At 37.9% G+C, this 22327-nt stretch overlaps 4 protein-coding genes across 5 annotated transcripts; 2 read left to right on the top strand and 2 right to left on the bottom strand.

Moving 5' to 3' along the window:
• Window positions 1-1723: 1723 nt before the first annotated feature.
• On the bottom strand, window positions 1724-2919 carry LOC140795354 (CEN-like protein 1). Its single transcript, XM_073147870.1, has 4 exons — window positions 2642-2919; window positions 2481-2542; window positions 2229-2269; window positions 1724-2063 (listed from the first exon to the last, which is right to left on the bottom strand). Exons 1-4 carry the CDS (start codon window positions 2837-2839, stop codon window positions 1846-1848), a joined length of 519 nt encoding a protein of 172 aa, XP_073003971.1. The 5' UTR covers window positions 2840-2919; the 3' UTR covers window positions 1724-1845.
• Window positions 2920-7036: 4117 nt separating this feature from the next.
• Window positions 7037-11513, top strand: LOC140794746 (uncharacterized). Of its 2 annotated transcripts, XM_073146909.1 has the most exons (4): window positions 7037-9399; window positions 9483-9582; window positions 10426-10491; window positions 11256-11513. In XM_073146909.1, exon 1 carries the CDS (start codon window positions 7104-7106, stop codon window positions 9267-9269), a length of 2166 nt encoding a protein of 721 aa, XP_073003010.1. In that variant the 5' UTR covers window positions 7037-7103; the 3' UTR covers window positions 9270-9399; window positions 9483-9582; window positions 10426-10491; window positions 11256-11513. The 2 variants fall into 2 exon arrangements, with proteins under 2 accessions (XP_073003010.1, XP_073003009.1); XM_073146908.1 differs by lacking the exon at window positions 11256-11513 and having other exon boundaries at window positions 10426-11174.
• A 451-nt stretch (window positions 11514-11964) lies between these two features.
• LOC140794747 (protein trichome birefringence-like 36) lies at window positions 11965-13696 on the top strand. The gene is made up of 5 exons (XM_073146910.1): window positions 11965-12357; window positions 12430-12601; window positions 12668-12849; window positions 12939-13097; window positions 13195-13696. The coding sequence occupies exons 1-5, from the start codon at window positions 12008-12010 to the stop codon at window positions 13493-13495; spliced, it is 1164 nt and encodes a 387-aa protein (XP_073003011.1). The 5' UTR covers window positions 11965-12007; the 3' UTR covers window positions 13496-13696.
• Window positions 13697-14335: 639 nt separating this feature from the next.
• LOC140794749 (ACT domain-containing protein ACR12-like) lies at window positions 14336-21089 on the bottom strand. Its single transcript, XM_073146911.1, has 10 exons — window positions 20594-21089; window positions 19482-19539; window positions 18572-18682; window positions 17969-18063; window positions 17179-17257; window positions 17035-17094; window positions 16000-16055; window positions 15037-15142; window positions 14892-14960; window positions 14336-14601 (listed from the first exon to the last, which is right to left on the bottom strand). Exons 1-10 carry the CDS (start codon window positions 20776-20778, stop codon window positions 14539-14541), a joined length of 882 nt encoding a protein of 293 aa, XP_073003012.1. The 5' UTR covers window positions 20779-21089; the 3' UTR covers window positions 14336-14538.
• Window positions 21090-22327: the final 1238 nt, after the last annotated feature.

Below are 22327 nucleotides of genomic sequence, written 5' to 3'. Positions count from 1 at the left end.
TGCGCTGTACATCTCAACCCCCACCCACTCTAATAAATCTATCCTTATAGATGGGATATACTCTCAACCCTAGGAACACTCAAAATGACGTATTCCCTTCCACATCCTATGATACTACTTAAATTACTTCTTTTTTTTTTTAAAATTTTTTATTGGCTCAGACCTCATGCAAAACCCCTTGCTAGCCAGCCTTATAATTAAATCCAGTAGGAATTTATTAGTGTGGATTAAGGTTATAAATTTTTTAAGAATATTTTAATAATGTAAACACGAGAGTATAATATCAAATTTATAGGAAAATAAAAGGAGAGGAGGGGGTTAAGTTATTAAATAAAAATATATCGATTGTTATTTGAAAAAAAAAATTCTAAAAATATCTCTTTCTCCGCCAATTACACACTAGAAACATAAGCTGATAAGACAGTAAGGAGTCAAAGTTTCTCTTCATGATCGTACGTGTGGATAGTGTATGCATTTGATTCCTGTGGGGGTAATTAACTATATGTAGATGGAATCGTTGTGGGCATGACCTAATTCGATCAGATCATAGCAAACAAGATTGTAGGTGGATGAGGAAAAAGCTAGTAGAGAAGAAGACAAAAGATTTCGGAAGATGTAATCATACGATAGCTAAGAGATTATACACACAAGAACAGATAGCAAGAGGAATACTAGAAGAATAAGAAGAAGAGGAGGAGGAGGAGGAGGAGGAGAAGGAGGGCATCCCCCTCCCTGCTCTCCCTTTTCTAATCGACACGTCTCATTTCTGAAACACAGAGAAGATTAATTCTTCAACTCACACACTCTTCTCATGTTTTACTACGTACCCCATTGATTGTTCAATAAAACTGACTAGCTAGTTAAGCTTTAAAAACGAGAAACAACTTGGAGAGATGAGATACATAGAATGGGAGAGTGAAGTGATATGAGAGGGAGTAATCTTACATCGCACACTGTACTACTCATATATATATGTACTGCATACCTTTGGTCTTTGGCCTTTGGCCTTTGGCCTTTGGCCTTTGGCCTTTGGCCTTTGGCCATTGGGAAGAACAACAACACGTGCCTACTGCCCCAAGATTCTAAGTTTGCTAATAGTAACTAAGTCATAAACAATGCAGTATATATTTCCGCTCGCTCGCCCGCCCGCCCTTGTAAAAGAATCAAGCTTCGATCAGCCATAGTTTTTCCAAGATCGTACATGAGGATAGTGCATGCATTTTGATTCGTGTGGGCCGTGTAATTATATGTAGAAGGAACGGATGTGGGAATGACCTAATTCGATTAGATCAGAACAACTAAAGAGTCAAGGTGGACGGGGTGGGGGAAAAGAAAAAGGTAATGGAGAAGAAGAAGAAGAAGACAAAAGAGTTCGGAACAGTTAAAAGATTGTACACAAGGAGATCTAATCATATGATAGCTATAATAGATTGTACACAAGAAAAGGTAGCAAGCCCAGTCAAAACCATCGATCAGGAAAATATACAGTGAGTACAAAGAAGAGGAGGGCATGCATTGATCCATCCCTACTGCTCTCCCTTTTCTGTTAATCGACACGTCGATCCACCACCCACAGTACTACTAGCTGCTGCTCCCAGTCAAAACATTATATCCCATCCATCTCATGTTTTACATTACTACGTACATACATCCTTTAAACCTCGCGCCCACATTTAAAACGAGAAACCAACTTAGCAGATACATAGAATGGGGGAGAGGAAGGTAGTTAATTAAGTAAACTTATTTGCATGCAAATTAATTATACACGGTCGAGGTTGCAGTAGCATACATAGTGATCATCACAACTCGTTATAGAGTAAAGATAATTGTGAATTAACAGTGCATTCAACGCCTCCGGGCGGCGGTCTCTCTCTGGGCATTGAAGTAGACGGCGGCCACCGGCAGGCCGAGATCGTTGTCCTCAGCGAATCGACGTGTGTTGAAGTGATCCTTGGACGACGGCGGACTCACCGCTTGCCGCCGTTTCTGCTTGAATAGCACAAAGATGAACCTGTGAATCCCAATGTTGGGTCTTGGGCTCTCATAGTTCACCACCTCCCGTCCTATATATACACACAACAAATTCCACACCATCATTAATTAGCGTTAATCTAGCTAGCTAACTCCTTTTTAAGACGCAAGGTATATATATATATATATATATATATATATATATTACTAAATAAAAAAATTACACATAATATTTGATAGTGGATACGATGACCCACCAAAAGAAGCATCAGTGGTGCCAGGAATATCAGTAACAATCCTGTGATAGAGTCAACGTAAAGTGGTTAGCCACACCGTAGCCATTTTGTCTAAAGACCAATTATAGATGTGCATTTATGTGACTGCAACAATATATGTATGTGCGTGCATGTCTATTTAGACGAGTAACATCTTTATGTTCATGCCCTTTTGTTGCCTTTCCAATAATGAGGAGATTGATCAAGTAGCCAATCGCTATACAAGCTGTTTACCAGTGGAGATGCTCTCTAAGATATGGATCACTGGGTCCTGGCACATCTGGATCTGTCATGATCTGGAAGAGAAAAATTACAATACAAGTTAGTGATATATATAAAATTAATGTTAACTTTATAGTTTCTTAATGGATACTTGTAACTGAAACATATTTTACCAGTGTGAAGAAGGACCTCATGTCTTCTCCTTGGACCTCAACCCTGGGTTTGGATGCCACTGCAGAGGGGTAGAACTCATGGCCATTGAAGACCAACTTGCCATTGTAGGTGACCATCATCTTCACACTTGGATTGAAGGAGTCAAGGACTTCTCCTATCACCCTTCCAACCACCAGAGGCTCCAATAATCTAGACATACCTGAACGAGAAGAGTATCTAGGTTTCTAGAGAGAGAGAGACAGAGAGAGAGAGATGCAAAGGCTTGTTATTGGGCAATGAAGTTGAAGTGTACAAACCTCTATTTATAGCAGATAAGAGCAATGCTTGTCCAGTTACAAACTCAAAAGAACATAGTACTATTAAGAATACGACACTAAAAAGCCATAGGAGAGAATCTATCTCACTGTCCTACATTAGCTGAAACAAGCTAGTGTGATGTCCTACAATTAATTATTCCAACTCATATACATACATATATATATATATATATATATATATATATATATATATATATATATATATATATATATATATATTTTCACAAAAACCTCTAAATTGTGATTCCACCAACCATGCAATATATGCAAGACTTATCAAATTAACATTTGTTAACAGAATGTTTATGTGCAGCTTTTCGACGCATAGTATATATTTTAACACCTACCTGGCTATTGCGCTGCAAATTAAATATCTGAACACCTATTGCAGGTTCATTTTATTATCCATTTTATTGCGCATATATGCACCGCATAATTGCGCAGATTAATCTACTCCTTAAGTATTGTTCAGCAAATCATATATACGGAGCTAATTAATGTGAACATAGTTGTAAGATTGAGAAGCATACTAACATATATAGCTCCCGAGTTTGAATCTTAATTAGTCCGTAGTTGTCTTAGTCGCTTTAATTAATTTGCTTTTTCCCAAGCAAAGGACGTAACAGTATGACTCCCAGTGGATTTCTACTCCTAGGCGTCTTATTATATATCTTTTTTAATATAATAAAAGTTCATATAACCTTGATTTTAGGGTGTTTTGTAGGGCAAATGTACTTGCCTTAATTCCAAGTTGTATTAATAAAGTTATTCTGTTTGCCAGATTGTTAGGTTAACTCAAAGCTATAGTATAGAAACGACTAGTGAGTGCACCATTTTATCTTTGTAAATATGCATGATGATGAGTAAGACAAAAGTAAAAGTATACTATAAGAAAACTTTAAGATAATGATTTTTTTTTCTTTCTTTCTTTCTTTCTTTCTTTCTCAGAAAAGTAGGCGGTGCCACTTATACTTAGTCAAGAAGTACTAAATAGGAGAAAGGGGGAGAGGAGAGAGAGGGGAAGGAGAAAGAACGATAGAATTACAGAGCTAAGCGTGACGTGAAATCATCAAAGGCCATCGAAGAACGATGTGAGAAAGGTAGATAGTGAATATTAGTAAGAGTAAAAATACAATACTATTTAATCTAAATATATCAGCTACATATATATATACGTTACGTGGAAATATCTAGGGTTTGTAAGTAATTAAATTCCTACAACTAGGCAAGTGCCATAATAATTATTCTTAAAAGTTTTATAAAGTGGGGTTTACTTTATTGCTGGAGTTGCATGATAAGGTGATTGTCAAAGATGAGGAGCAGCCAAGTGGTTGCAAATCTTTTTCTCTTGCGGCAAAAAAAGAGAAAGGTGATCGACTGCATGCCTGAGTTGGGTGCAGCAAGAACCTTCTTAAACTGCATTGCACCCAAAGGAACTTGCCATTAGTGGTTATTATTCTGAGGCTGGGGAGAGAGCATAAAGGGGAGAGGATGTAGGAAGATAGACCTCCACCACCACTCCACAAAGTGCTCTTTTCCTTTAGTGCTCACACGTCACCTCAGAGTAAAAGAGATCCACGGAGGTTCTTAATTAGGCAAAGAAAGGTATTAGTTTTCCTCATTTGAGGGATCCAAGTACATCTCTGTGCCACCCCCACCACTTTGCACTGCTAGGGGTTAATTTTCCATGCATGTTCTAGCTAAGGCCATGTTGATTTATAATACTTACAAAAGAAAAAGAAAAGGTTCAGATTTAAGACGATAATACAGCATGATTTTATCTCCTCTTTAGTGGTTCATGTTAATAAAGCTTTCACTTAGTTAGGTTTCCTCCATCATTATATATATATATATATATATATATATATATATATATATATATATATATATATATATATATATAATTGTATAGTTTGCAAGCACCCAATATGTGGCCCAGAGTACTTGCTTGTTTACAAATTGCAAGTTCCAAAGTCAAATATTGTTTGCCATTAGGGAATAATTTGACTTTGGCGAAAAATCAAGGAACTTTAGTATAGTAGAAGGAAATTAAATGAGTAGTTATCAAAAGTTCCAGATGTAATCGAATATCTTTTAAAATGCATGTATTTTATTTATATGGACGTGAGAATAGAGAATATAGCAAAAGTACTTGCACTATTGGTTCTAATAGTTAGAGTAGTATCATGGATTCTAATCCCCGCAACTAGCAGAACTACTATGATCTTAGTTAAATCTGTCGATGAATAAAGTGATCTCTCCTTCCATTATTTTCTATTTAATTTCCTTCCATAGTCTTGATCTTTCTTTACTTGGCCCAAGGCATTGCAAGCTGTTCTCAAGGTGTAATTAATCTAGCTAGCTAGTTGATATATAAATTATAAAAAAATATATCATATCTTACAATATAGATATTTATCACTTAAGCATTGTATTTTATTTAAATTATCGCTAGTTTTTTTAACGCTCAGTTATAATATAAATGAGTTAAAATAATTGTTGATGTCAAATGAACTTAATACCTTTAAATAAGTTTTTTTTAAAGATTATGATAAAAATGAATGAAACAACTATAATTTAAAGCAACGATGGCCGTGTCGACTGGCACAGGATATGCCGGTCGATGTGCCGGTTGGCGTATCAGCATGTGGCACGAGGGATGCTGTACGACACCCCTCCAAGTAGCTTCGCCATTGGATTCGTAACTTAAGTTTTTATTTCACCTAATTCGACTCGACCCGCCACTCCTTCCTCCTCAGTCTAGGCATCTCGTCGCATGTGATTGACGAATCGGGGGCGACGAGACGACGGCAAACAGCGATGATGAGGTTGGCGAGGAGCGGTGACCGTTGGTCTGTGGTGAGTGGCGAAGGGTGAAAGTGAGTAATCTCCCTCATATTTTTCTTTCTCTATCTTATGACACAGCCAGCACGACTGACAAGTGCCACGACATGTGCCGTGCCGGTCGTTAGTCGGCACGGCATGTGCTTGTGACACTGCTACCCATGTTTTAAAATCAAATAAAAGGTACATTAGGTTTTTTTTATTTCTAAAAATAATAAATATTCTTTATTATATTAGTTTTTTGTTTAGGATAAAATTAACTCAAGATATTATTAAAGTATTAAAAATAAAATACACGGTTAGAATAATAAATATCAGGAGAGCTGTTAAGACAATTATATGGTGAGAGAAGAGAGAAGGAGAAGATTCTCTTTTAATCTAATAATTAGGTCCCAATAGATTCTTTTTTTAATTTCACACGTGATAGAACTGTAAATTTTTATTATAAATTATTCCCTACACTCAGAGTAGGGGCTCCAACTAGTGACTAAGCCTATAGAATTTTTTTTTATTAAACTTTTTCTTTTTTATTTTTCATTTCAAATCCTGCACTACTATATATGTTCAATGTGATGTACATTTTTTTTTTATAAAAAATAATTCGAGGCAATTACTTCAATGCCCGTATAAAAATTTTCCCCGAATTAAATTAAAGTGTTCTAGATGATTTTAAGTGAAAAAAAAATAAATAAAAGAAGAAGGAGAAAGTTATAAATTAGTTAAATAGTTTAACTTAAGATTATATATCTAGCCGTCACTAGGAGGAGATAGATAGGCTAGCAGTAGCATCTCATCATACGAGACTTTGGAACTTGGAGGTCGGCACAAATTTGGGGGTGATGTTTGATAAAGCTCGAACTATGTCAGCTGGGATCCACATGGTTACACGTACGGATGTAACCCCCATTTATAGTTACATTGCCGCCTATTTCATCAACGACACAATCATCCATGAAATCTGACAGTTAGCGATCCTTAAGATCTTGATCTCCACTTGTCAGCCCCACCGCCTTTCCCTGTCCGGGCCCCGTATCTTCTCCACTGTCTGTGTGACAAAACACACACAATCCCAACATTTGTTACGTTCTAGAGGAAGCAGCAGCAGCAGCAGCAGCCGCCCGTGGGCTTATTTAGTAAATGGGCCTCCTTTTGGCCCAAAGGTTTTAGCCCCCTTCACTGGTTAGGGTTTATGACAGGCGGGAAGGTTTCAGAGAGGGCCGGGCCTTTCTCAAATCTCACCTCTTACTCTGATTTTGTAGATCAACTTAGGGTTTCAGGCTGCATAGCGTTCGCCATCTCCATGCGCTGCTCTCTTCGCCATGCGGGACGCGTCGGTACACGATTTCATCCTTGTCGAAAGTTTCTGAGCTCCTCCTATCTAAGCACCGTCCAAGCCCTTAGCTTGCCCCAAGAACTCTCCAGTTTTGAACCCGACTACCGGTTTTCACTTCAAAATCCGGAGTCTACCCTGTTGTGGCTTCGAAGATGGATGCAGGAATGCGCCAAAGGTGGGAACTTGGTGGAAGCTTTCAGCACTTTGAGGCTAATGGAGCCTTCTGTTTTAGACTACAACGCACTCCTACATTGTTATCTCAAATCAGGTCGCGCGTCGTTGGATGAGCTGGTGAGGATCTTTGAGGGGATGAAAAGATTTGGGCCGCATCCAAATGTGTGGACATTCAATACGCTTTACAATGGATTGTGGAAAATGGGGTACTTGGAAGATGCTTGCTATATATTGGAGGAGATGTGCACTTATAAGCTTTCTCCTTCTTTTGCAGCACTGGATAGGCTGGTGAAGAAGTCAGTGAGGCTATCTAGTTATGAACTTGCGTTTAGAGTATTGGAATTGATGTTGAAATTTGATTATCTCCCAAGCTTACCAGTTCTGAATACCTTGATTTCTGGTCTCATCAAAGGTGGCAAGATTCCTGAGGCTTATAACATTTATTCAGTGCTTATGAATAAGGGATTAATTCCCAATGTATATACTTACAATGCAATTCTTTTTGGCTTGTGCAAGTCTGGTCAGAGCTACACTGCCTTGTCTCTTTTCTGTAGACTGAGAAAGAAAGGATTTTGCCATAATGTATATTCGTATACATCATTGATTCTTGGGTTTTGTAAGGAAGGGCTCTGGGAAGAAGCTTACCGAGTTTTGGAGCAGATGCACTGTGAAGGATATATGCCATCTGTTGTCACATATACAATAATTATTAAGTTTCTTTGTAAGAATAAAAAGATTGACGATGCGCTGGGCCTCTTCAAGACGGTTGGTAAGGTGGGCTGCCGTCCAGATCTCACCTTGTACAATGTCCTACTCCATGCACTTTGCTGTTGTAACCGAATGTCAGATGCCCGTGAATTGGTTCATACCATGCAGGATGAGGGTTTGCTTCCTGATCATTTTACCCATTCGGCTTTAGCTGCAGGTTTGTTGAAAGCTGGCTATATTAGGAGTTGCCAGAATCTCCTGCACAAAATCTTTTCTGGCAGTGATCTTGTAGATGTTGTCACTTGGAATATATACTTCCATAGCTTATGCTGTGCTGGGAAAGCAAGAGAGGCATTAACTATGATTAGCAACATGGTGGAGAAGGGGTTTATCCCATCTACTGTAACATATAACACCATATTAAAAGGATTTTGCCAGGAGGAGAACATAGATGAAGCATTAGAGATTTTAGATCATTTTCCTTGGGGTGAGACTGGACCTGACCTGATTTCCTTCAACACAGTGTTGTCTGCAGCTTGCAAGCAGAGAGATTCTTCTATCATCCGGAGGGTTCTCTACCGTATGGATTTTCAAGGAGTCAAGCTCGATGTTGTTAGCATGACTTGTTTGGTCTACTACTTTTGCAAGAGTGGGAAGTTTGTTGAATGCTTTAAACTCATAGAGCATATGATATCTGATGGGCATAAACCTACTATAGTCACCTATAATGCAATTCTTGACAGCCTTTGCAAGAAAGGTCTTCTCACCGATGCATATAGATTATTCCAAGAATTTAAGAACATGGGAGTATCCCCAGATACTTCGTCCTATAATATCCTTATACATGCTTCAGTCAAGAAAGCCGACTATTTGTCTGTGAAGAGCTTATTTGTCAACATGTGCAAGCAAGGTCTGGTGCCTGATGCAATCACATTTTCATCTCTGACTTACGGCCTCTGCAAGGAGTGCAATGTGAGCACTGCCCTGCATTTAGAGGAGCAGATGTTGGAACATGGAGTAATACCAAGTATCTCTTATTACAACACGACAATGGATGCTATGTTTAGAATGGGTAAACTGTGGGATGTCTTCCTAATTCTTCTCAAAATGGAAATAGAAGGAATTGAACCAAATGGGATTTCCTTCAAAATTTTTAACCGTGCATTGGCCAAAGGTGGAAAGAAGCAATATCCAAAGGCAATGAAGATCCTTGATATATTATTGAGCAAAGAAGGGGCTTCATTTTGGTAGAGAGAAGGATTGAGAGAGTATACTGCTGCACTTTTTCAGCTTTGCTCCTGCTATTTAGCTGCTAGCATGGTGGGCTAGCTTTTAGCTGTCTGTTCATATCTTCTGGGGTTGATACAGTCTTCTAAATAGGGTATATATTATTATTATTATTTTTCAATTTGGTTCTTATTCATTTTTTCTAGAAGTCATAACTAATGGTTTCTTGGTATATAGGTTGCCATGTGAATTAGCTAACGATGGATCTGAACTGAAATTTGCTTGGTGATGAATCAGATCGAATTAGATTCTAATCAATAACAGTTCTTTGATCAAGGTCAGTTGAACCATGTCTAATTAACATAAATGTCAAGTTGTTGATTGACCATATAGTCATTGTTTTGTGTTATTGCACGTGTTTCACTCCTTTGTAGTTATTGTATATCACTTGTTAATTTATAAATTCATGCTATCTTCCTGCAATTAGATATGCACTCAGCATGCTGAGAGGAGCTATTGTTAGGTAGGGTTGAAAGATCATAGATACTGTTTGAAATATGTACCTTTATGTAAGTTAACGTACTCTGCTTTTAATGAACTCACTAGCAAATTATTAATCAGAATCTGTATGTATGAGAGGAATGAACAAAAACTATCACATATTAATTCTGAGCTGTGTATGTTTTTCGTTTGAACTAGTTAAAAACTCTTCTATTTTTGAATTATAACTGGCTCATGTCAAATTGGTCCATACTCTAGCCAGTTTTCTAAACAGGTCGAGTTGGAGTTGCAAATCCAATACATAGGTCTTAGAAAGAAGCTTGTAGTCAAGAGTAATTATGAGTAAGGTTCTGTGATTTCAGCTTATAAATGATTTGCAGGATGTCTTAATCATAGAAATCCTTGTAATGTTACTTCAGATTTTCAGAAAATTGAGTGATTCTTTCATGTTCGTCTTTAGATTAAAATGATTTTGATCAGAAAATTCTCTATCTTTACAGTATCCAACTCCAAGTTTGCATATCTTCTTTCTAGCTTACCTCTGCTTCAAAAGTTCAGCTGTCGCAGATCAGTTTATTTGCTGTTTTCTTTATCTATGTTTTGTGTTAAATCCTTTTGCTCTTTCATGGTGCATTTGATGTGTAATAACTGCTTGCTTTGTTCATTCTTGATTCTTCAGTGATGGAAATTTATCGGCTTGCATTAGACAAGAAATCATTTATGCTCTAGTTAGCTACTCGGCCAGGTTGGTGACTAACTGAACCATTCAAATACTCTCTTTTACCTAGTGGCCTGCCTCTTATGCTGTAAACCATGCCGCAGTCCAAAGTAAGTTGAGGTCTTTGTTTTCCATCAAATTTCTCCCCAAACAATAACAGTAAATAAGATAATGTATGCGGAAGATAACCCGACTTTTGTATAGTAATGTATGCGGAAGATAACCCGACTTTTGTTGGGTCAACACTTGAATCCAACTGCCGGGTATGAATAGTATAGAAAAGAGGAGAGAGATCAGAGAACATATACTGGTGCTTATCTGGTTTATCTAGTTGAGACTAAATTAAAAGAAGGTATCACTCGAGAGGAAGCGGACAATATGGTGATGAATTGTGATTGCTTCAAACCTGATAAGCGACCTGCCCAGAGGAAGTGAGAAAGGCTACTTGATTGCAAGAAAGAAAGTTGCTAAAGCAGTAAGATCCATTGTATATGATGTAAGAAAGCCATGTTGTAAGAGCTGTGGAGAAAATGGTTCTCACGTGTATACTCAGCATGTGATACCATACCTCTTTGTTCAGTTAGATCCGGTCGAGGTGATTTTCATTTAGTAGCACGTAGATCGCCGTTCCTATGACTGAGTCTTTCTTGGCCTTGTGAACATATTTTCTTTAATGGAATTACAAAGTACGGACTTGTTTATCAGGTTAATAATTAGCATTTACAGGTCTTCTGATTGCTGCTAACTTGCTTTGCAGCTGGTGTTATAGTGCTTATATGTGGTTGTTGCAGGATGGTGATGGCCCGTTGCACGTAGGTGAATCTCCAATTATTTTCAGTCTAATAGGCGACACACTTATTGCATCATCCACGACAACATAAGGTAGCATGACTCAGAGAATAACAGCACAGTTCATTCTTAATTCTGATACAATTTTACACACTTAGGCTGCGGTATGATCCAGTTCTGGTGTCTTTGGGTGGTCTTCACCCCCATGTAATTTCCCACTGAGATAAATCATAAATTGAAGAAACCTTAGTTGACACAAATGTATATGTGCTTTTCTGACTTTCCAATTGTACAAATAAATCTTAGATCAAGAAAGGGGGTTTAGCACTAAGCAGCAATTCTTTGAGTAAATGTTTTAACTTAAGGAAATGCCAATGGAAAATGGTGCTTCTTTTATTCTAGATACATGTCAAAGACCTAAACCCCAGGTTACAGTAGCCCTTTTTCCGCTCATATCAGCATGCCAAAAGTAGCCTTAACGTTGGACTCTCTCTCTCTCTCTCTCTTTCTATCTAGAATAGCTAGAATAGGTGAATGAATACTCGTGCCCAACACACTCAACAATAAAACAAGACATCTCAATGCCTTAGCATCATGCGATGAACAAAAGCTCCCAGAATTTATGCCGCTATTAGAGAAATCTAGAAAACACCAAAGTCTTTGCTATCTACTACACGATATATATATATACTACAAGCTCACCATGCAGTCAGCCACCCCACATCCCTCTACAGCTCTACTCTGTCGACTCTAAATGGGCAGTAGGCCAAACCTTCATCTTACCCCACTGTTCTTCTTACATTTGATCATTCTCACAATGCTATCCCAAATTTTCTACATTAGACCTTCTCTTGCTCAACTGAACACGAACACTTTCAGGTGGACAGGAGAGAAAGATGACGAGGTTGACAAGATTCAGAGCCACCAATCGATGTCAACAGACTGCGACTTATCCGTTGGAGAGTGGGTGTTTGATGCTTCATATCCTCTCTACGAGGCAAATTGCCCTTATCTCAGCAAACAAGTAAGCTGTCGGCGGAATGGTAGGCCGGACACCGACTACGAGAAGTGGCGGTGGAAGCCGCAAAGTTGCTTGCTTCCGAGGTATTTAATGATGTATATTACTTAAATTTTTGAGTCAATTGGTTGTCTAATATGAGATAATTACTTTGCTAGGTTCAATGCATTGGACTTCCTTGGAAGAATCAGAAGGAAAAGGGTCATGTTAGTTGGTGATTCTATAATGAGGAACCAATGGGAGTCACTTGTTTGCTTACTAGAAGCAGTGATTCCAGATGAGAGGAAGATGGTTTCAACCCATGATCCAGTCGTTGCATTCCATGCTATGGTAAGTGATCAGTTACCGTTAAACACGCATATCTAGACGCAGAGTAACAGCTGATTTGGATTGTAGGACTTTGAGGCATCCATCGAGTTCTCATGGGCTCCTCTTCTAGTGGAATTGAAGGAAGAAGGGGAAAACAAAAGAGTACTATACTTGGATTCCATTGAAGAGAATGCGAAGCACTGGCGAGGAGTCGATGTTCTGGTCTTTGATTCTGCTCATTGGTGGACCCACTCCGGCAAATGGAGCTCGTAAGTTTCTTTTCTTCTTTCTTCTTCTTTTTCTTCTTCTTCTTCTTCTTCTTCAAATTGACTCAGAAAAGATTGTTGGGTTTGGTTAGGTGGGATTTTTACGAGGAGGAGGGAAGGATGTTTACTGATATCAACCCTATGGTTGCGTATGAAAAGGGTCTAACAACTTGGGCCAAGTGGGTGGACTCGAACTTAGACCCATGGAGTACTAAAGTCATCTTTCGAAGTGTCTCACCTCGGCATAACAGGCATGCATCAATTGTTCCAAGTATAGTCTAATATAATGTGATCAATATTGGAGTACTGGTTACTAATTAATTTTTGATCTTTTGCATGGTTGGACAGGGACAATGGATGGCAATGCTATAAAGAAAGGGAACCAAAGGTGTTCTTGGGTCGTAGTCCTCGCGTCCCGGCGCAGCTTGTGGTTCTAAAGGAAGTGGTGAAGAAGATGAGCTTTCCTGTATATCTTATGGACATCACAAGCATGTCGGCTCTTCGGCGAGACGGGCATCCTTCGATCTACGCAAGGGGTGAAGGTGCACAAGAGAGGAAAGATGACCAAGTCCGCATTTCTGATTGTAGCCATTGGTGCTTGCCTGGAGTGCCAGATGCATGGAACCAGATACTGTATGCTCTTATATAGCCTTCAGAACCAGAACCAGAACCAGAGTTTGTTTTGTCTCAACAGCAAGGTTGTGTGTACGGACATATTATATAGTGTCTGATCTAGTTCTTAAGCGAGGCTCCTTACGCTTATGGCAGTTTCTCTTTAGTTAGCTTCCACCTCTTCCTCATATTGCTCATCAGGTACGAGATCAAGAATATATCTTTTGTTGCATGAGAATCTTCTCTCTTGGTGATAGCTCTAGTCTGCAGATGGTTTGGGAGTTGGGACCAAAACAATAAATAGGATAGAAGAAAAGGTCTGAAACAAACGATATTTGAACATATTCCTACCTGGACTTGACATGAAAATAGAATTTTTTAAATTTGCCTTCTCATTGTCGAAATGCTGGTTTATATTACCTAAAATTAGCCTATCACGGTAAAAATAGACGGTGACCATTTTAACTTGGTCGACTACACGGCAAACTGCTTTCGGAGAGTTAACAAAAGTTTGCCATCAGCAAAACTTGTATTGGACATCTACGCACCAAAAAATCAGAATCAGTTTACATGACGAGACAAGATTCCTCAAAATTTAATGGATGCCAGTCATATGATGTTGATAATTTTCTCCCACTTCTCCAGCAGAAGAATTGATCACATGCATTTCCTTCATGTTTAATAGTTTCAATGCTGTTTCCTAGCAACAAAACATGCCCGCCGTATCCAGGCTCCAATGCACTATACCTTGAATTGAGATTCCAAATGGAGGTTAATTGCATTGAAGAACCATCACTTACCAACACTGAATTAGAACCAACAGTCTGGTATATCCATGTGCAACTGCAACAGAAGTCATCATAACTTCACTCTGAGATCAAGTTAAGTTGCCCAGCAGTTGAGCTTTATGCATTACCCAAATCCGACAACAATCATGTACACAGTTTGATAATTCATGTGCGAAGGGGTGTCATTGTCATGAACAATAATTACAGGAATTAGATGAAAGGATGAAAGGTACAATGAAACGGGTCTGCATCAATTGTTGGACCCGCATTGTCCTATTTATCGAATGAAGAATTAATAACTGTCTTCATCTGTTTCAGGCCTTCGGAGGTAGTAGCGAAGACAATTAGTCAACACCTGCAGATGTCATAGTCCATCTTAACGGTCACTTCATGAATCAAACTTATCCAATGTTCTGATCAAAATGGTCACTTCATGAATCAAACTTATCCAATGTTCTGATCAAAATTCCCAGGATATGACTGACAAGCATCTAACATAGTTTCGGAACTTAATTTTTGTATTAGTGATGTATTAAACTTAAAACAAGAAATGTCACCTATCTGGCTAATTTTAATTGCGAAAAAATGTCTCAGTAAGTTATGTAAATACGACATGAAAGAAGTATATATACATTAAAACCTCACCTGAGACAAGGAACTATTCAGTGCCGCACCTCTGTAGCTCACATGGAATTTATCCTTTGCTACCAGACCCTGTAAGCTACTATCAGTAAAGATTTAAAAAGAATTTTTGGCAAAACATTCCTCTAAGGCAGAAAAAGATGCATACTTCAGTGTCAATCTCTGCTGATTCCACATCAATATTTGTGTCCGTTATGATCTTGATGATCTCCAGAAGTAATCCTGGTCGATCAGCTGTCTCAATGTAAAGCATGCTGATTGAAAAGGAAAAAAATTATATGGTCAACTTCTGGGGGGGGGTAAATAAGATGGAGAAAATAGAAAAAGTTTATCAAGCATGGATATTAGTGAGAAACTGGATAGGCCATTTTGGATGCTGATATGGCAGAACTGGCATGACATAAGGCATGCCGAACATACTTGGTAGCACATACACACCAGATCACTGGCACACCCGGTGCCAGCACTTGATCTTTGTTCAAGTGTCCATGCTAGAAGGAAAATAGCTTTTACTCATAAAATATCAAGAAACTTAAGACACATGCCTTTCAGGTGATAAAAGAAATGAGGAAACAACTTGTTTGAGAACTACTAAGTTCTTTAGGGTGGTTATTTTAGTATGGAAGGGAACATAAAATCTGTACCAAACAGAAAATTTCATTTCTATGATGAGCTGATAATTATGATGAATCGCATTAAAATGCCTTATTAGATATTAGCGCCATAAAAGAGTCAATCTTTGATAAATATGATTTAAGTGCAAAGCCGGATAACGTACAACTCAGAACTGGCATGGCCAGAAAAGGATGAAAGATACCCTGATATTATCTGGAGTGACTATCTGTGAGATATCCATGATGCAGGTATTACACAAACAGACAGTTCAGGATTATACTTCCTGCCTGACACCAATAATTCAGATGACTAGGCAATATAAGGAGATCAAAGTGGTATTAAAATGTTGACATAATTGTAGCTCAAATTAACTACTCTCAGAGTCTTCTGGTAATAGCACGCTTATTTAACATTTCAAAAGCTGCATTTGTATCCACAGCAAATTTTGTGATTATAGACTCAACACTAAATACTACCAGCAGCTGAAGGAACAAACCTTCTTTTTGGTCCATCATCTTGCAGAAGTACATGTGTTGCAACATCAACATCAAGCTGTCAATCATGAGATCAAAAATCAAGGCCCATGCGTCAAATATCAAATAAAACGCAAGACCAAAAATCTAAAAAATAGGAATAGTTTGATAGCTTGTAAGGGGTTCCGCATAATTTGCATGTTTTCATGGCACAAATGGAAATGCTTTGAGCAGCACTAATGCATGTTAATCCATTTTACAAGAGTAGATGTCAATACCACAACAATATTTTAAATTTTAACCTCAAATACAGAAAAACTAACTACGAGGAATAAATCTTACTTTCCTAGAAATCTAGTTAAAATTAACAGGATATACTGCCACACTGACCTGTCAACATATCAGGTGGTTCATGTGGATGTACATCAGGAGAACTTTGGAAATGGTAAGACAACAATCGAACTCATTGGTGATTGGTGAACAGCAATCCCATCAAACTACGATGGGTTTTGCCAAGCCCTGAGGCTACACTATCAAGTTTTAACTGTTACTTAGAAATCCTGATCCGATAATTTGAAGCCTAAAAGAGAAAAAGAACTCTCAAAATTAATAGGTGAATCCCGACTCTTTCGATTTGCAAGCATCCACTTCTAGAAGTAGACACACTGCTCTTCTTGGTCCCAATTCTTTCCCTGTGAACACAACCTCCATCAAAAAGATCCCAAACCAGGCTGGTGGATGTCGCAACGTAGAGTAAATGACAGTTTATATTCAAGATATGCCTGGCTTCAGCCGCACGGAGAGTATTTATGAAAATTTCGCTACTCTAGAGATAGAAATGTTTCAGCTACCATTAGTTTGTAATAGTTTTGCCTTTCTAGACCGTAATCAGATGATTCAGAAATTAAGAATGAACCATCATTTACTTAGCACTGAAGGACAACCTAAGGTGCGACAAGATTCTAGAACATGAATTCGGAATGACAAAGGAAATAGCTTGTTTTCATCAGCGTAGTTCAGCAAAATGGTAATACAAGATTGAATCATGAGGTGGGTACCTTCTTCTCTGGAGGTTTTATTCCAAAAAATTCCCCCATTGCTAACTTCTCACTAGATTCCTACAGATACATGCACATAGATAGTTAAATAAAAGACCATACATATTAATATTTTGTAGCACTACACAGACATTGGAAACATACTGGATGATACTTTAGAAGGTTGTTTATTATGGTAAGACGAATCCTTTCTAACATGTCAGGATTCTCAACCTTTCGCCCCCTGGAAGATTGACGAGCTCAGAATTAGTTTCTTAGTGTAAAACTATTACTTAATCCAACATTAACCAGAAAAAGATGCACAGCCATTCAGATACATATAATGAATAATATATCAGCCATTTAAATCCATAAGATGTACCAGTCATGTAAACACAATGCACAGAAGTTACTATCAGAAATTCAGATTGAGAGATAAAATTACTCTCAAGTTCATCTCTATGGTTGCATGTGTCGCCTATGTCTGAATAGAAAGGACAAATTACTCTTTAGTCTTTAACTTCACTAACAACTATTTTAGTGAAGCACTAGATATACATACATCAGATAAACGTGGCATGAGACTTCATCTGGTTTTTTACTTATTCGGCATCACAAGCAATTGCAATCATGCATTTTGCAGTTATGAGGTTAGCGACAGTTCAGGTAACTAACTGCATATCAAGATAGTAAGGCATTAAATTGTCCGAGAAATGGGACTGCAACCTCTAGTAGATAGCTGGGAAATGTATCTCATGGAGGTTCTAGTGGATATCCATGTGTTGTGACTCTTGACTAGATGACTTGCAAGAGCAGTTGAAATAGCAGGTCTATGAAAGTGAATACCAATTCTCTTCTCAAGTAAGGACAGTGGGTCCATTTTTGTAGAACTATGCAAAGGATCCACATTGTCAACCTATAAAGAGGCCAAGAAAATAGATCTACAAGAACTCACATGCGCATGATAAAGAACTTTGTTTGCAAGACAGATCCCTCAGTTGTCACAGTTCCCTTGTTCACATCAAGGCCTAGGTCTTTAAGTGCCTTCATCTGCAAACAAAGAAAATCAAGACATAGTAATTTCCTCAATTAATCTAGGTAATCAACAAGTTTTATTGAGTCAAATATACAAATACAACAGATGTTCATAAAAATTAGATATCCATCTAACATATTTGCATAGTTATGTGGCATCAATATAAAATTAAGATGTCACAATTCGTAGTGGTCCTTATCCAATGATTCTAAGTCTTGAAATAATGCAAAAGAAACATATGATAGCTGCTCTTAAGTCTTAACTAATGCAAGGATGACTATGAGAAAAATAGAATTATGAAGACTATGGGGTTGTTCATTCTGCCAGTTATTCATATGATCACAATGGTAACATTTAAGAATGAAGCACAAGTATAGGTTCTTCCAAAATATAATGGACGAGCAGTTATTTCTTTAGTCCAGGATTAAAATTGAAATACAATTGACAAAGTGCCTGACTCAAGATTCATGTATGTTATCGTACAAGGCACAAATAGGAAAGAACAAAATAAAGTAACTTCACCGTGTCAAGTAGCGCCCCAAGACGGTCCCCAAAACTAAGCTGAACGATTGTTGCATCAGAGTCTGAATCTTGATCTATCAAAACTATTGGCATTGGAATTTCATCAGACTCCTACGAGAAGACACATGACAAGATAATGCACAATTAAAACTTAAAATAACATCATTTAGGGGTCCTAAATACAACTATCACAAGATATCAACGTACAAACAAGATGTCAAGACTGCAGCCACAATGAAGACAATCAAAATTTTCTGTTTCCATGATGTTGAAAATTGATGAAATCTTCGCAATAGTACTAATGCAGTCTAAAATTAATATTCAAAAGCTGATTTAGACAATGTCCATGAAAGCTATTTCATCTCAGATTAGAATTCTTTTAGAAGTATCATGAATGGCAATGTTGTCAATGTTTTTAATTAGTTCATTATATATGGCTAAAATTGATGTTTGATTAGGATATAATGATGTCCAATTGGTGCATGGGAATGAACAACATTAGTATGAAAAGATAGTCGGTGTTTCAATTATTCCCCGATGGTTCTAGCTCTTCTTTTGTGCTTAAGAACCTAGTTAGGTTGTAGAAGTAGCACACAGAACATTGCTGCAGAAACTATGGAAACAGTGAAGTTTCACTATTTCTCTATTTGTAGTAGATTACACTGCAGAGCTCATTAAAGATGTAGAGCAAAGAAATAAAATATAACAAAAAAGGACGCTGAGCATTGATGTCACTTTAAGCCAGCAGTAGTAATTTCTCACTCCCTGTATGGACCAATCTCAACTTTGACTTGCGCTTCAACAACACGTGTGGAGTTAATATAAACTGAAGTATGTGAACTACACAACAACTGTGATAAAAAGTGTTGAAACAAACAGGTAAAGAAATAGTGAGTAATTGATTGCGCACCGTGGAACAAGATGATCCCAATGTATCTGATGAATTGATAGAAGATTGGGAACCAATCCTGCAGCATATTCATAATAGAGTGAGGAATACTAATTAACTGCCGGCACGCCACAGATGTGAAATTTGAAACCACATTATGCAATTACTCACTGGAATATTTCAAAAAGAATCAAGATCAGGAGAAGATAGATATAATTAGTTACTCTGGAATAACCAATAACCTAGTCAGAGTAGTAGTGCAATATTCCTGATTTGTTAAGGTTTTAACAAAGTATGTGTATGTGAACCGCATTATATCCTCTCTATAAAGACAAGGGATGAAATAAGCTCAAGGCAATATGATATGCATGGCGACGGCCAAAGCATAAATAAATTCAATTGTTTCAACAGAACTGGTGGACTAATCAACTTTTGATAAAAAATAAATAAATAAATTGTCATTGAATAACATTATTGTCACGTATTTGATTATTCTCAAATATCTAGGATAAATAGAAACCTAGAATTACTGTTGATTTAACAAAAAGAACAAAAACAGAGGTCTCAGGGTCCATATTCCAAATTATATGTGCTGTCAATAAATCAAATTATAAAGATGTCCAAGCATTTTTTAGGAACAGAGGGAGACAAAGAAATCATAAAAGGCAAATTCCAGAAACGATTATTGAGGAGCTGGTCATATCGCAGTTCCTTTCAAGAGAAAACAAAAGAGATCAACTACTAGCAACTATTAGCATCAAGAACAAAAAAAAAAAAAAAATAGAAACTATTAGCAGCCAGTATTATCAGGTTCTATATGTCGATGATTATCAGTGCCTCCTTCTATAGCAACTCTCCATTTGACAAATTTTACTCCACTATCAAAAAGAGTTCGGATCAAACTTATTCTATCCTATATTCCAATCACGAACTACTAATTCAGAAAACCAATAAGTGAATCCGTCCAATCATCACGAACTCAGACCAAAAGAGACGAAAACGAGCAGCATCACATATTACTATCCGATCAACTGATCCTAGAGCAAGAACCCTAGTAGATCTCACCAGAAACGAACCGATACCCCAGTAAACTAGAGAAAAAAAAAAAAGAATCAAGTAAAATCCGAGCTCACCCTCGAATCTTTCGGAAGAAACCGCCTCCAGGGGCGACGGATCCATGGAGGCAGGGCGAGAAATTGACGAGCTCGGCGCGATAGGACCGGTGAGGGAGGAACCCTAGCCCTAGGTCGGAAGCTTTGGAACTGTGGGAGAGAGAGGAGAGGGAGTGAGAGAAGAGGAATGCACTGGCGAGAGCCATCGCCACTGGGGGCCGATCCCGTCGCTGTGAGTAGCCAAAAAAAAAAAAAAAAAGGAAAATTTAGAAGACAAGTGAATCCGGTGGGGAGGGTGGTGGGTGGGGGCAGCCTTTTATAACGAGGGGATTGGCCTTGGGCTCTTTTGCCTCTTAACTCTTGGCCCCTACTCTCCCTTGCGGCCACCCTCGCAATTTGCGTAGTATTATTTTCCTGAAGCGGGCCCCGCTCCCGAGTTGGCTCGGAGTCAGCTGCACAAGTGTCATCAGCTTTGAGATTTTTTTTTTTCCCCCTTTTTTCGAGTAGATATGTGGGTATTTTCTACGAGTAGTGATCAAGATCAAGTTGTAGTTCGGACGGTCTAACATCGCTTTCTTCAACGTTGCCCTAAAAGAGATATCAGACACAACACTCCGCCTTTAACGTACTCTCTCTCATACATTCTAAATAGAAAAGTGTATTAATAATAGACAAAGATGGATTGCGAGAGAGCTACGGCACCTTCTAAAGTTCACTCTATGAGGTGATGAAAAGTCAATGGAGGAACTATCCCTTCGAGTAAAATAAGCAAACAAAATTTTTTTAATTTTTTTTTCTCAAAGTGAGCGTGTTTGGCTTGGCAACTCTGTAATGCGAATTCAGAGTATTTCAATTCTACAGTTAGATGAAAAATTAATTTTACTCTGAAATTACAAGATTCTTGGAGTAAAAAAGCAAAGCATTTGTTCCCTTATTTTTTAAACACTGTTAGTAGAATTTCTAAAGTTTTGAACTTATTATCCTAATAACTTAAAATTGCCAAACACTCCATGGTTTTTTTTTTACATTTCTTAAAGATCTCTCTCATCTAATAACTTTAAACTTTTAGGTACTGACAGCTTTAGATTAACTTAGTTATGCAACCAAAAAAAAAGGACCCTCGCAAAAGGTTGCGTACTTGCATAAAATGTTGCTCTAAAAATTTGAACCAATGGACTGCACCTGATATAAATGGGAAGCACGGACGAAAGGAGGACATTAATTGAAGAGTTTGGATAGCTTAGTTTTCCCCCAGCTATCATCGTAAATGACCATTTATTAGTAAGAAAGGAACACGAAGATGGTGAAAAAAAACTTGGTCAACTCCAAGAATGGCGGACTATTTGACTTCTCATGCGGGTAGTCAACCCTGAGACACTACCTTATAACTTATTTTTTTTTAAACACACTATCTCGTAACTTATTGAACCGAAAAGTAGATTTGCATATATTTTCCTTAAAATAAAAGATTTGCAGATGTTACATGTTTTCCAAATCTCAAACAAATAAGACGACACTAATAATATAATACTGAGTGTAACTATAATCGACGATTCATGAGAGGATAATTAATGTCCAGTTTTAGTCATAATGTACGTTTTCTAAATCCTAATCATTTGGGCGCCTTGGAGCTTTTATTTTATTTAAGTTTTTCCCATCTCTCGCCTCGTGTATCCGGATTCGCTATAGCGGGGATGGTAAGGTCTATTGCAATTGTGATACGTTTCAAACAACCATTGGCTAGAGAGGCAGCCC

Source organism: Typha latifolia, chromosome 9 (genome assembly GCF_019914945.1).
Source record: "Typha latifolia isolate L0001 chromosome 9, TyphaL0001v2, whole genome shotgun sequence".
NCBI classification, from domain to species: domain Eukaryota; kingdom Viridiplantae; phylum Streptophyta; class Magnoliopsida; order Poales; family Typhaceae; genus Typha; species Typha latifolia.
The sequence above is the reverse complement of the archived record's forward strand: the minus strand, read 5'-3'. Positions and strand labels throughout refer to the sequence as shown.

Coding starts and splice junctions, on each gene's coding strand:
- LOC140795354 (XM_073147870.1), bottom strand. CDS start 2,839: ATGTCTAGATTATTGGAGCCTCTGGTGGTTGGAAGGGTGATAGGAGAA. Junction 2,270..2,480: donor CTTAGAGAGCATCTCCACTG/GTAAACAGCTTG, acceptor ACTCTATCACAG/GATTGTTACTGATATTCCTG. Junction 2,064..2,228: donor CACCACTGATGCTTCTTTTG/GTGGGTCATCGT, acceptor GTGTATATATAG/GACGGGAGGTGGTGAACTAT.
- LOC140794746 (XM_073146909.1), top strand. CDS start 7,104: ATGCGCTGCTCTCTTCGCCATGCGGGACGCGTCGGTACACGATTTCAT.
- LOC140794747 (XM_073146910.1), top strand. CDS start 12,008: ATGGGCAGTAGGCCAAACCTTCATCTTACCCCACTGTTCTTCTTACAT. Junction 12,358..12,429: donor CAAAGTTGCTTGCTTCCGAG/GTATTTAATGAT, acceptor TTACTTTGCTAG/GTTCAATGCATTGGACTTCC. Junction 12,850..12,938: donor CACTCCGGCAAATGGAGCTC/GTAAGTTTCTTT, acceptor GGGTTTGGTTAG/GTGGGATTTTTACGAGGAGG.
- LOC140794749 (XM_073146911.1), bottom strand. CDS start 20,778: ATGGCTCTCGCCAGTGCATTCCTCTTCTCTCACTCCCTCTCCTCTCTC. Junction 18,064..18,571: donor TTGGGGCGCTACTTGACACG/GTGAAGTTACTT, acceptor CTTTGTTTGCAG/ATGAAGGCACTTAAAGACCT. Junction 17,258..17,968: donor AAGTTCTTTATCATGCGCAT/GTGAGTTCTTGT, acceptor TCAATCTTCCAG/GGGGCGAAAGGTTGAGAATC.